The following is a 14,838-nucleotide window of genomic DNA, read 5'->3' on the forward strand; positions in this document are numbered from 1 at the left end:
TCCTCACAGTCCAGAGGCATACAAGCTCAAGGACTCACCAGACTCTCGGTCTAGCAACGGGAAATATACAAAACTGACCATAGGAAGCAGCCACCATGCCCAAGGAGGCCTTTACATCCAAGGCTATCGCCATCACCCTTGTCGTCCTGACAATCTCTGCCATTGCCGGCATTATCACCATGACCATTCTGTTCGAAGTTCAGACCTCTAACCTGAACATGACGGCCCGTCCGACCTGGGTGCCGACCACCCCTGGACCTCCACCTGACATGCGACTGCCGAAGAACCTCATTCCTGACAGCTACGAGATCTCCATTCAGCCATTCCTCCACATCGAACTCCCTGAGGGGATAAATGGCAGTATTACCAACCAAAGTTTGGTCTTCACCGGAAACTCTACTGTTTACTTTCATTGTGTCAAGAGGACTAATACCATCTACCTCCAGAGCAAGAACCTGGAGGTTTTTGGTGGATTGCTGATGAACACTAAGACCAGAGAGATGATAAAGGTTTTAAAGATGATGCACCACAATGACCAAAGTGACTTCCTTGAGATGCCCTTGGATAACGCACTGGAGGTTGGGGGAAACTACAGCCTGTATCTGTCTTTCACCGGAGAAATATCAGAAAATCTTGAAGCGCTGTTTGTAAGCACGTATCAAGAAGGAGACCCGGCTACTGAAGATGATACAGGAAGACAGAGGTAAGGAAAAAATATCACAAGTTTAATCTTTCTGTGTTTTGAATGTGTGATTCTATTCTGGAGGCATACATTTTTGTGTGTACAAGCCCATTTGGGGAAAAGTTGAGATGCTGTGTAAAACAAATGAAACTATGTGCTAAACAGTTGATAACGGTACAAAGAGAATATATTTCATATTTTACCTCATCAAATTCACTGATTTTTGTAAATGGCCACTTATACTGAATTTGGGACTTCCTCAAAAGACTTCCAATCCTGTCAGGATTTCCTCGGATAAACTATCAGAATGCATAAGTAGAAATTTCAAAAATTTTACACCGACACTTTTACAAAATGTAATGAAAAGGCTCAAACTAATCCACTTTTAGCGCTGCCGTCACAGTCAAGTCAAGTTGAAATTTTAGATTAAATTTGATATTCTTATATTACTCATCAGTAAAAGTAATAAGTTACAGCACTTGTTACATTACTTTTGTTCCAGTGCCTTTATACGACTCCATAGAGGAGTTTTTTAACACCCAGAAGTCATATATACTGTAGTCAATGTATGTAGAAATAGAAACATTAAGACATGGTGGTGTAACAAGCAGCTAGATTATGCTGACAAAAGTTAAAAATGCACTGTGCTCCAATTAAAATCAGCCTATTCAACCACGTAAGGTCTGATGTCGCAGTGTCGGTGTTGAACGTGGAACATCATCATTAATGTTGCTGCAGGACCAACATTTCAACTGACAAGTGATGTTTTTGTAATGTCATAGCTCTGAACCTCAGGGAAAACAAAGAGAAAAATATGCACATGGTAGAAGTTATCCATTCTGGCATGTGGTTAATGCTGAAATAGGGTCTATTTTTTTTTAGTCTTTTGGCTTTACTGATAGGACAGCTGAAGACTTGGACAGGAAACAGGATGAGAGAGGGGGAGTGACACGCAGCTAAGGGACCCAGGCTGGGAGTCAAACCCAGGTCCGCTGCTGCGAGGACAGAGCCTCTGCACATGGGATGTCCACTCTACCAACCGAGCTAATCAGCGCCCCAGCAATAGGGTCTATTTTAACCAAAGCCAAAATGTTTTAGTTAACATAACCAAGTATCTTTGTTGCCTAAACATAATGGAACTGCCACGGAGGAGAAATAATGAAAAAGAGGAGAAATAAATAGTGAACTTATCAGAAAAAGTTTATCTATATGTTTGAGTGTCATATGAGAAAAACCTGTACTGAAGCAATCCTGTCAGAACATTTATTTTGATGTTAATGTTATATCAGATAAAGTATTTAATTTACATAGAAGTGACTAAGAGCACTGAGTCCCGCCTTAGACGTTTGTCTGTTGAGAAATCAAACTTGGTCAAATCACAAGGATTTTTGAAATGCTGAAACAGAAAACAAACTAGATGACATCAAAAGGGTTCAACATACGAGCACACCCGGATTGGTGTCAGTACAATTCTAATTCAAAAATGGAGTTGCAGGTGGTGGTTGTCCGTTTATCTGCTTATGGACTGTAGTATTCTAGACGAAAAAGTCCAATTTTATCCTGAGAAATCAGACGGGTTCATGGTGTAGGCTCTTATCTTTACTCTATTTGATCAATTTATCATGACAGGCCCACGGGGTAAAATTAAGTCAAACACAGTTTGAAATCACTGATTGGAATAATGTGACGGTACAACAATGTGCTAATGGTTTTTTCGGTGTAGTTATCGTCTGTCAAACCCTCGGGAAAAATAAAATCTCTCACTCATGTATTCTCCCTGCTGTTGTCACATTGTTTAAAACTTATTCAAATTATTGGGCCAAAGGTCATTAACATGCTGCTCAGTGACAAAACGTCTGCAAAGTCTCTGGTAACATTCAAAAGACACAAAAGCACAGTGGTCATCCATTGAAGTCAATGCTTCTGAATGTAAAAATCTGAAGTTGTCATCAGTCCTTAAAGACATCCTCATTATTCCTATTTCTTCTAGTGTTCCTTCAGCACAAGCCTGACAGGGAAAGGTTGACTGTCTTTATCTGTATTCATAGATTCCTTGCCGCCACCAATTTGGAACCGACAAGTGCCAGGAGAGTGTTTCCTTGTTTCGATGAGCCAGACTTTAAGGCTGTGTTTCACGTGACCATCGTCCACAGGATAGGCACGACAGTTCTGGGAAATGCGGCAAAGAAAGGTATAAAAAACAAGCTGTTATTATAGCTCTTGCCTCTTAGAAATGTACTCACATGCAACAGGTGTATGTGTTTATTGGGCTTCTGGCCACATGGCAATAAAAAGAATATGACCGAAATAATTACCAAATAAAACATTTCTTTCCTTATACGGGTCTGCTTTGTTTCCTCTCTCAGGCTCCCAAACTATAGATGATGAATGGGAAATGACCGAGTTTTTTCCCACAAAGAAGATGTCTACATACTTGTTTGCCTTCACGGTTTCAGACTTCACATCAATCAGCACCCCATATGACAATGTGGAAATCAACGTATGTGTTCTTCAGTTAATTCAAAATGAATGTGATGTGATTGCTGTCGGTATGGTGTTGCCCTTGGCTAGTGTGACTATCATTTTTGCAATTTCATTAGATGTTTCCACAGCTGTTTTTTTTCCAGGTATTTAACCTCCCATATATGACTCTATTTTCTTATGAAGCTTGAGTTAAAGTAACAGCTCTCCCAAAAACGAAAATGTTGCCAGTTTCATGTTGATGGAAAGACCCTAAATTGATTTTATAAGTTATGTTATTGTTATTTATACCCATTTTAAGATGATGATCTTCAGTGTAGCTGCTAAGCTAAAAGCATTAGTGCATACCCTGTTTGAAGTGGGAGCTTGAATGCAGAACAAGGCCATGTCTTGCTGTGAAGCTCCTGGAAATGTATTTTCTTCCGATTTTCCATCGGATGATTAGATACTTACAGAGTTTTCATGTTTGGGTGAACTGTTCCTTTATGTCTACTTTGCTTCGTCTGATCTCTGTGCTTTACTCACACAGACATATGCTCGTCCTGAGGCCACGGCAGCACATTATTCTCAGTATGCAGCCACCGTCACTGGAGATATCCTTAGGTTCTATGAGGGATTTTTCGAAATCAGTTACCAACAGAATTCGCTAGGTAAGACTTTGTCCTGAAATGATCGGATTGATGTGTTGATGGAGGTAAAAAGTGTCATTGTCACTGTCAAAAACGTCTGTGTTTTCATTCTGTCATGACAATGACAACAGCATAAGTATATAGCTACATGCACTACTTCTCCTGTATAATTTGATATTAGTATAATGTAAATGCTACAATAATTTTGACAGTATACTCGTTTGTGACACAAGGGAGAATGTAATGCACTGTGACATTTTTTACCAACTGTGCTCATTCCTGTACTTTTGAACTTGTTTAAAGCATTTAGACATTTATGCTAGGAAATACAGTGTAGCCACTTGATTGGCCAGTCAGGGTAGTGACTGTGGTGATGGTGTGCAATCCACAAAGATGTAAGGCTTATTGTCCCTCTACAGCAGAAGAATCTAAAACAGCAACAACAAAAAGCAATAGTTCAACATGTATACTACATTCAAAATACCATGTTAATTTCCCTAACAGTGTTTTTTCAATCGGTAGCAAGCGGTTTCAGATTAGTTCTACAACCAAAACAGCTCTGCTCTTCCAAGGATAACCGACTGGATGCTCTCGGATAATATTACAAGGTATTGGCTGAACAATTTTATGTCGCTAATCTGATCATTAGTCATATCTATGTGATTCCTCCAGATCAAATTGCCTTGCCAGACTTAGAAGTAGCAGCCATGGAAAACTGGGGACTGATCACGTACCAAGAGGGAAACCTGCTCTTTGAAGAAGGTGTTTCCTCACTGCTGCACAAGGAACAGATCGTCACGATCATTGCACATGAACTGGCCCACCAGGTTAGAGCAAAAAAACTCCTTGTGTGTTAGCCTGGATAAAAAAAAAAAAAGATCTGAATTAAAGATCGAGTATGACAGGATATTGTTGCCTCCACTATCCACATTTTCTCTTTTTGTCAACAGTGGTTTGGAAATCTGGTGACAATGAACTGGTGGAACAACATTTGGCTGAATGAGGGCTTTGCCACCTACATGTCATTCTTGGCAGCAGACAGCGTTGAGCCTACTTTTAAAATCGTAAGTTCACTCCAATCATTCAGTGCACACATACGTCTAATGAGGATCCTGTTTTGAGTAGTTACAAATGCTCTTCTAGTTTTCTCTTCTCTGTTCCGAAGCAAAGCTTTGGAAAGTACACACGAAGGGAAAGCTTGATGCATATGTTATATAACCTGAGTCATGCAACATGTGGTTTTGTCTGTGTTTGTTTTCCACAGAAAGAACTGTCCATCTTATTTAACCTCCACTCAGCATTTGAGCAAGATTCTCTGGTCTCATCCCACCCTCTAAGTCCTCCTGCAAAAGATGTCCAGACGACTCTTGAGATCGATCAGATGTTTGATGTTATAACTTACTGTAAGGTAAAGAGTCAAATCACGCTAGCTGTGAATATACATCAACCCTCATGACCACGATGATGGCGTGTAAGATGGAAGCACACATGGTTATGGTTATATTTATACATACAGTATACTGTTTGTTTCATTTTCAGTGTTATCTGACTGCTATGGAAATTAACATACAAATGGATTTGGTGTTCACTCTGTAGGGGGCGGCAGTGCTGAGAATGCTGGAAAACATGGTGGGAGAATCGACTTTCAAGAAAGGGATTAAAGTAAGCAAAACACTTTTAACCTCATTCAGATGGGCTGAAAGTGTGCTTTAAACACTTCACTGGGAAACAGAATAGCAGCCGTTGTACCTACTCGCCTCAATGTCAATGGAGAGTAAAGTTTCGTAGTGCACAAGACATTTCTTGAGCTTCGCAGCAAAACAGAGATGCAGCATTCTCCGACACGGCTGAGGTAGTGTGGTATACTGAGAATGAAAATGGCTCCATACAGCTCCTCTGAGGCGATCCAATATCCCAGTTTATTTACACCCTCAATGCTTGGTTGAGCTTGTGCACCCATTGCTGATAGGGTGTGTGCTGCTGATATAGTGAAGATTTGGGATTTAAAAAGAGTGTAAGTCAAGTCTTTTCAGATTTATCTGGGATCTCCGGGTATCCCCCAAACTTCGATTACAGATTCGAGTGGCATGGAGCCATTTTATTAATTTTTTTTTATCTGTAATGTTACATCCCCATCTGTCCTCAGGTGTTTAGGAGATTGCTGCAATGCTGTTTTACCATTAAAGTTCACACAATCTTCCATCAATACTGAGCTGAAAATAACTCCATTTTCATTTTTTTATTTTTGACAAATTGTTCCTTTAATCCTCATAAATGCACCTGGCACACTCTCCCTGAGACTCATAAACAAAGGGGACATTCCATTTTTAAACCCTCAACACTCAAGTTTAAACTCTACAGTCTAAATCAGTCAAATTTGTGCCTCTTCATATGACATGACTTACAACATGGGTGGGGAAGCAAGCTAGCACAGCAAAGTTTTTCAATTTGTAGTCCTTAATTGAGGGTTTGAAAAATGAAAAAAGAAATGCCTGCTTCAAAATCACATAAATCTCTTTTAATACTGTGTATTCCTGGTTTACTTTCATCAACTAAACTACTTTCAAAAACTAAAAGCAAACTACATTCAACCAACACAGTAAATAACTTTATTTTTCCTTTCAGAGACTCTTCTCATTCATTACAAAACTGTCAGTGCCACATGTATTTTCTTCAGATGGATAAATAAGCCAATGTTTTGCTGGTCATGAGTGGTGTTAGTTATTGAGGCAGTATCATGAGTCTTTGCTGAGCCATAGACACTCCATCGATTTGCTCTGAGGAAAGAGATTTTCATACACACACTGCTGTTCAGAAGTTTAGAGTCGCCAGTCCAAACAGCTTGATTTGGAATTTTGAAACAGAGTTTCATGCCTTTAGGTTGTAGAAAGTCCTCTATGAAAATAGACTGGTTGTATGAAGGATTTGCAAAAGATTTTGTGTTTCGTACTTGGAGAACAAGACGCTGAGCAATGTTCAACCAGATTGAAAAACTGAAAGGGCAGAATGAGACGAAGGTTCCTTTGAACAACAATTTTTAAAAGTAATAGAAGTTACTGGTAGAAGACAATGGAAGCAAAGTATCCAAATATGCATAGATTTAAACAGGAACTGGTTCCTATTTCAGTGTCAAGTGCACAATAATCCCTAGAAAAAGAGACTTTTAATCCATTAGATTGTGTGGCCCAAACTATTTTAAATGTAAATAATATATTTAGTGTCTGAATTATACTGCTTCTATCTATGCTGAAGAAGCCATTGCTGAAGGAAAAAAGAAAAATCACAGTTGACTTTGAACGGTAGCAGATCATGCAACAGTACTTTGGGTTTGTTTTTAACCCTGTTTTACTTCGATTTGGTGTAGTAGTTATATCTAACACCACAGCTGTGTAGTACCAAGTAGTCCAACCATCATGGTGTTCATAATGCTCAGTTTTTTGTTGAAACAGCTGTCAGATCCAGTCACATCAGTACTGGAATCAGCAAACTTGTCGAAAAATCTGTCAATTTCAAATGTTCATGGCTTGGTTCTCCAAGAGGAAGCTGTGTCAACAGTGATGATTTTTCAGGAAACAAAGAATCCGAAATGGACCATTTACTTCGATCCCTGTGTCAGTTTGTAGACAGATGCAATGCAGGAATTGACGCGACAAAAAACATTTTCAAGCAAACTATGTGAGCTTAATGCCATAACTTACTGAGGACAACAGAAAGAGCCATTATTGTTCACTAGCATTGACTGTCTTGTTGACTGACTGACTCTTTCCAGCGTTTTTTTCTGTTAGCCTGCCAGTTTACCAGCAGAGTAATCCCTGCGTCATTAGGACACTAGCAACGCCTATTTGGGTGTGTGTGGTTTTGGCTTGGCTGTGTGTGGTCAGACAGAACTCGCACTGGACTGGACTGAATTTGCGATAACTCATTTCCCTTGCATCTTTCCAATGATTTCGCAAGGTCAATAGAAATACATTCCATCTGAATGCAGCCTTGGAGAAACGTTAACTCATCTTCACAGCCATGTTGTAAGCTGTATTGTTGGTGTTACATCTATGAAGTAACACACAGACAATTGTAGTTCGAAACATTCAATTCAGCTAGTGATCCAACACAACTCAGCAGTCATGCTGATGTTTATTTAAACGTCAGTAAAACACAATTTCCATCATGTATCCAAATCTAATTTGTTGTCAACAACACCATCACTGCGGCTCTCAAGTCTCACATTCCAACATCTGGTAGTGGTCTATTTTATTGGAGGCAAAAACAAACAGGTTCACAATCGAAAATGTATGGTCACTTGTAGTTTCCATTTCTTCAAGCAAAAAAATGAGGGCTGTCATTTTCCTAGTAGAGCAAAGCGGAGAGATTACTGAAAGATAATAATGTCAGGATCTCTAGGGGAGCACACTCCGCTGCAGACTCACAGCACCTGGTCTATCACTGCCGATCAAGTGTGACTGGCCAAACACATTACAACCCGAGAACCTGTTTTCAGCCAAACATTCATTTCAACATTACTGCCGCCAAAACTTGCAGCTGTGTTTTGATATTTTAATGCAGCACTCAGTATATGTGCAAAATCATTTTGAAGGTCCAGTGTGTTAACTATAACCTCTCTGTCTCTGTCTCTGTTTCTGTGTTTCAGAGGTACCTGTCAGACTTCATGTTTCAAAACACTGAACCAAGCGACCTCTGGAGATATCTTCAGAAGGTAATTTTGTTATGTTTTTTTTTTTTTTAACCAGTCTTAAGATAATGTCTTATCAGTATCTTATTTGATTGCTTGAATAGGCATTTGATCAGGTTATGGTATTATTCATCCTAAAACATTAACTGACCTGTGCCACGCTTGCAGGCCGTAGACGACGATAATGGTAATGCCAAGGTTGCTGAGGTGATGGACTCCTGGACAAAACAAATTGGTTATCCAGTTGTCACCATCAACACTAATAATGGTGTAATCAACCAGAAGCACTTCCTGTTCAACGACTCCTCCGAATCAAGGTATGTGCTAAATGGACATTGCAGTGGTCAGTTTTCAGTTTGGTTAACAGCCCCAAACTGTGCTCGTTTACAGGTTCATACATTTATTCTTAGTTGAATGTTCAAAAAAGGCATTATTTTCTTTTCATACTGTCCATTCCTGTGGCATCCGTATGTACTTAAAGCAAACAGATTTACATCTTTAGCAGTAATGTTAACAATGGGATTAATGTCATATTTTTTCCCCACCAATATATCTATGAGGAAACACACATACAAATGATATATATTGATATCGTATCATTGTCGTGATATGAGATTATAAATCACCTTAGATTTAGGAAATGGTTGGACACAGTGACGTGCGGTGAGATTCATGACTGGTGAGGCGCTGACTGTAGTCGGATGTAAAAATATATGAACCCAAATATATGAGCCCAAAATAGAAGCTTATACAGTGGTACGAGTATCCCATCTAACACATTTTTCGAGATACGAGCCGTCTTTCGGACGATTTTTTGCATTGAGTTGTGAGCTAAAATTTGGGTTACGAGCCAGCTTTAGATACCCCACCGCTAAGTTGGCGTAGCAAATGCCACAGTGAACTGCCCCCTATCAGTGCGGCACGGTACTTTCTTCCTCACCCTGTGCATTTTCGCTGCGCAATTCGATCGGAAAGACTTCATATGTCACACACATTCATTAAATATATGACAGACTGTGGAACGCCAGCATATGTAGTACATATGTAATCAAACATGTATAATGGCGATCAGTGGCGTGCACAGACTTTTTGAAGGGCAGGGGCGAAAAGAAGGGCACTTTAGCGCGCGTTTTGGCTTCCAAGAAGGCACTTTAGCGCATGTTTTTGCCACCCAAGAGGGCAGTTTATCATGTTTTAACCAGCCAAGGGGGCAGTTTAGTGTGTTTTGCCAACCAAAATGGCACTTTAGTGCGCGTTTTGGCTCCCAAGAGGGCACTTTAGCATACATTTTGGATCCCAGGAGGGCACTTTAGCACGTGTTTTGGCTCCCAGCGGGCACTTTAGTGCATGTTTTTCAACAATTGGGCCACGAGGGGGGGTGACTGCCCCCGCCCCCTTTGTGCACACCACTGATGGCGATATAAAGAGATGCACCAACTGCCTGCGTCAGTCAGTGTGTGTGGCACAGTGCCGTCAGAGGTGAGGCACAGCTCATCGCTTGTGGTCTCTGATGTATTTGAACAGGAAATGCGTAAATATAGTGATTTTGACAATAGAAATGTTGAAATCATACAGAAAACAAATAAATAGAACAGTCATGAGCTTAAGTCCGAATTTCCTCCTCTTAATGAATGAATAAACCACAGCAAGTTTTGTTAAATTATATTTGAACAGGTGAGGCACTGCCTACATCTTCTGATGAAAAAAATATCATTGTATTCATACTTTGTGAAAGCACCAATACTGATGAAAATATCCATATCTCCCAGCCCTACAATACCCTGTTCTTAAACGTAACACGTACAGAGCACTTAATAATTATTTTATACAAGTAAAAACTGTGTGTGAGTCTGTTCCTTCTATCTGTATCTGTGGGCAGAATACAGTCAGTGTTGACAATACTTTCTTGTTGAGCAACTCTTTGTGTCAGGCCGGCATGACATCACTGCAGCTGATTACATTGGATTATACCTCTGGCCATGTTGAGTGTTTTGAAGTAATGTTTTGTAACTATGTGCTTCACTACACTGCCATGGTGAATTGCACAATAACCCAACCTGACATGGTTCGAAGTGTCTTTGGCCGTATCCAGACCATAACAGCTCTGCACTCAGATAAGATTTCATGCTCTATGTACAGATCACTGTGTTGTTTTGACTCTTTATTCCACATTGTATAGGGCTCAATTATCATTTCCCAGATCATAAGCATTTTGGCTGTATCATAACCTGTACTTACATCCGCTTCTTTGTCTGTTTCTGTTTGTTTAGTCTTTTGTGGCAGGTCCCAGTCACATACATGACAGAAATATCTAAACCTAAACCTGGCCTTTACCCCTTGGAAAAAAAGTCAGGTAACACAATATACAACACAGACCCTTGGACTAAACAACTTGTTTCGTAGCTTTGGTTTCATATTGAACAAACAATCACCTTGCTTGCCTTATACCTGCTCTGTTTCATCAAGCTTACAGAGGACTAAGTAGAGAAACTTGTGACCTAACTTGATTTTGGACATCCTATGGCAGCTGTGTAATGGCTTTTGATTGAAGGCATTTGGAAGTTTGATGAGACAGACCACGATCAGATACACAAGAATAATCTTTCTTCACACTGTTTTTCATTCATCTTTATAACTGTTGCATTTCTTTGCTTTAAAGGGCAGTCAAGCGTCTTTGTTTCTAAGGACGGAGAGTGGCTCCTGGCAAACATCAACTGCACTGGATACTACAGGGTCAATTACAACCTCGAGAACTGGCAACGCCTCCTGAATCAGCTGGAGACAGACCAATCTGTGAGTACCGAGTCAAGTAATGAGTTGGCATATCACAGATCTGTGCAGAAACCCACCTCCATCTGTACATTGTTCATTCAGCTGAATCAGGAAAGACATTTCACAAGCTGCTTTTTACTAGAAAGTGAACCTTATTGTGCGTAGAACGTTGAAAAAGGAAATCAGATCGCTTGAAGGTGCAACATGTAAAAATATTGGTTGAAAACATAGATGTAGAAAGTAAATACATAAAAAATTTAATTCACAGGTAACACAGCAGGAGAGAGGGAAATACTTAGCAGCACAAAGGTGCTATTAGGATATTGGAAAGCAACAGAATGTGGAGGAATAGGAGTATTGACGGTGTTGTGTATTGTGTTGCAATGTTTAGCACGCTAACCAGTTAGCCCTGGCCCATTAGGGTTCAAAGCTCCTGTGCTAGCGGTGTAAATACCAACACTTGCCTGATGCTTTAAGCTGCCAGCCCTCACCGCTAGCTGCACGGCTATCTAGCTAGCAGCACGGCTATCTAGCTAGCGGCACTGTAACTGACTATAAGCTGCCATGTATTTTACGAGAGTATCAATTCAACGAGTGGCCGATTCTTACATATTGCACCTTTAAAGCTGTATTTGACCCAAGAAACTCAACACAAGAAACATACATTACAACAAACAACGTGGCAACAAACATTAATAGTTTTGATCAGATGAAGTAAATAAACATGAAGAGTGCATCTCTCTTTGTTTAAAGCATTAAATAAACTTCTTAACAAGATCAAATTAGTACGAGGATTGACAGAAGAAGCTACATGACAAATGAGATGAATCAGACTCTGGATTTAATAGCTTTAACTGCATTTGCTCTGGTTACATTTGACATAACTTGAACTTCTTCCATTATGCAATCACTCACATTTGGAATGATTCATCAACATGAACAGCTCCCACATTATTGCTGGAGTGCTGAATAGGTGTCTTCATATTTTGGATCTTTGTAAACTGAGACATCTGTGAACTGTCCCTCGCCTCCCTTTTCTTTTTGTAGATGATCCCCCTGATGAACAGAGGGCAGCTCATTGATGATGCATTCAACTTGGCAAGGTAATGACTGGATTCAGTTTGATCCAGACTTGAATTCTCTGCAGGTTCAGTGTGTTGCAAGGCTGTAATCATAATGTGAAGAACATTCTTTTTCTCTCTCTCTTTTTTTTTTAATGCCTGAACTTATTAAATCCAATCTTTGTTGTCCTCAGAGCCAAACTTGTCGACGTGACTCTGGCTCTGAATTCAACCCGCTTCCTTCAGAATGAGACAGAGTACATTCCCTGGGAGTCAGCAGTCAGGAACCTTGAATACTTTGTCCTCATGTTTGACCGCTCCGAGGTGTTTGGACCCATGCAGGCATGTGTCATTAAAACACAGTTTTCTTAACTTGAAATGAAACATGTATCTTGCTTTTGACATTACTCACTGAATTGAACCTGTAGTGGGTGGAGAAGATGGATGTTCCTGCTGGTGTATAATGTTCATCCCTCTTCAGAACATAAACAGACGTGCTGTGAAATTGTTATACTGCTGTGTGCTCTCCTGAAACTCTGCTGTAATGCTTGTCTCTTCCTGCAGGAGTACCTCCAGATACAGGTTACGAATCTGTACAACCACTACAAGAACGAGACGGGCTTTACAAAAATCCCAAGAGATCCCACATCACAGTAAGGAAAGATCCATTTTACTGATTCCTCAGGGGTAATATCATCTTATCGTCAGGACAGAGTCTTTCCTCACTTTATCCTCAACAGATTTACACATGTTTACAGTTTTACAAACTCACAGCCCTGCCCAGGAGAGCCAATGAAGACCAGATGTGAGAATTTGCATTGTTGGCTTTGACACCATCCGTTATAGACAGATGTGTAGTGTGGACTGTCAGTATCGTGTGTGCTTATATGGAACTACTTTTGTAGAAGTCAGGGGTTGTTTCTGGTGAAAGATGCAATGACTGTTTATGTAGTCATGATTAATCATGAATTGAGTAAATGATTCTTTGGTGTTAATCTTTGAACTATAAATGATATAATCAATTATTAAAAAAAAAAATCAAACAAAGCAGTTGTTAAAAATCTCTCCAAAATAGCACTCATTCATAAGTTGGAGTTGAAAATACAGTTTATTTAATTGTTGATTAATCCATAAAAGTATGATTTTAATATCGTTAAATAACATTTATGAAGTATTGATTGAGTACATATACTTTTTTTTTTTTAAAGATGTTATATTTCTCCTTCATCATTTCATATTCTTTTGACAATAGCCACTTTTCATACCTTTCACTGTCTGTAACATATCATTCGGTGGGTTTTATTCCATTGGTGGATATTTGTACTTGTGATACCTGTTGAGCCTGTTTTTCTATTGGGTCCAGCTAATTTGCAAGGAACAGCTTGTAAGGTTTTGGAAGATGTTGTCTTGCTCTCTGTTGACTGAATGTTAATCTTGGTTCCTCAGCTCAATACACACATTACATCACAGTTTCAACCTTTTCCAGAACTGATTTCTGATTGGCTCTTTATGGTTATCATACCATGGATAACAACACCCAGAACACTTTATTTGAGCTATCCATTCTATATTCAAGCCTTAATCTGGGAAACAGTAGTTTGACAAAACAATCTTGGCTCAATGTGCACCTGCTATCTTTCCTCAACAGCATCTCTTAAGTCTCTTAAAAATGCATTACATATCATTCAATGTCATTAAGTTCAGCACTTGTGATCCAAAATGACACTGTGATGCTCCATCTCCAAGGCGCAGCCAGGTCACCGCCGTATGGTACGCATGTTCCAACGGACTCCCAGATTGCGTAAAGATGGCTTCAGGGATGTATGCTACCTGGATGCACAACATCACAAACCCAGAATATGACAAACCCGGCAACATCTCAGGCACCAACACTACCGAACCACCCATCCTGTAAGAACACTACTGGATAAGTATATATTAATGAAATATATCAACTGTTTATATCATTTGTAATATACATAATGATATTTCTACTTCATGCCATCAGAAATTCTCCTTCACTTGCACATGATGGTTTCCAATACGTGTTCTCACTGTACTAGCTTTCATTATATTCTGTAGCTTTACACTCTAGCAATGATTTAGTAAAGGTATGTGTCATTTAATCCCTTTTTGTGTTAATTGTTGGTGGCTGTTGTTACCACATGTTGGTTCATATCTTAAAAGGTGCACTCAGCAGGATTTTTACATTAACATGATCTCTTATCATTAATCCCTTCATGGGGCATTAATTAGAAGGGCAGGAAAAAGTCAAGTCAACAGCACAGAGCAACCAAGAAAACTTGAAAATGAGATTTTCCTGTTTTAGGGAAGTAAACGTAACCAGCATCATCCCCAACCTGCGATCTGTGATTTACTGCCAAGCTGTGGCTGCTGGGGGGAAGAAAGAGTGGGAATTTGCCTGGAAAATGTATCAGACCACCAGTGACACCTCAGAGAAAGACCACCTCCGTAAAGCTTTGTCTTGCACCAAGAAAACCTGGCTGCTCAACAGGTAAAACTATA

General features: G+C 39.7%; 1 protein-coding gene across 1 annotated transcript in view; it reads left to right on the forward strand.

Annotated features, from left to right (window-relative positions):
- Positions 1-14,838, forward strand: part of LOC115586990 (aminopeptidase N-like) — a 19,507-nt gene continuing 4,669 nt past the window's right edge. Inside the window, exons 1-17 of the mRNA XM_030426520.1 lie at positions 1-703; positions 2,731-2,873; positions 3,049-3,182; positions 3,693-3,813; positions 4,465-4,619; positions 4,743-4,856; positions 5,057-5,200; positions 5,389-5,454; positions 8,438-8,503; positions 8,648-8,796; positions 10,750-10,832; positions 11,139-11,272; positions 12,299-12,354; positions 12,507-12,654; positions 12,877-12,965; positions 14,059-14,223; positions 14,642-14,827. Coding sequence (XP_030282380.1) covers positions 96-703; positions 2,731-2,873; positions 3,049-3,182; positions 3,693-3,813; positions 4,465-4,619; positions 4,743-4,856; positions 5,057-5,200; positions 5,389-5,454; positions 8,438-8,503; positions 8,648-8,796; positions 10,750-10,832; positions 11,139-11,272; positions 12,299-12,354; positions 12,507-12,654; positions 12,877-12,965; positions 14,059-14,223; positions 14,642-14,827 — 2,561 coding nt within the window. The 5' untranslated portion in view covers positions 1-95. The remainder of the gene's footprint in view (positions 704-2,730; positions 2,874-3,048; positions 3,183-3,692; positions 3,814-4,464; positions 4,620-4,742; positions 4,857-5,056; positions 5,201-5,388; positions 5,455-8,437; positions 8,504-8,647; positions 8,797-10,749; positions 10,833-11,138; positions 11,273-12,298; positions 12,355-12,506; positions 12,655-12,876; positions 12,966-14,058; positions 14,224-14,641; positions 14,828-14,838) is intronic.

The sequence above is a fragment of the Sparus aurata genome, chromosome 8 (genome assembly GCF_900880675.1).
Source record: "Sparus aurata chromosome 8, fSpaAur1.1, whole genome shotgun sequence".
NCBI lineage: Eukaryota > Metazoa > Chordata > Actinopteri > Spariformes > Sparidae > Sparus > Sparus aurata.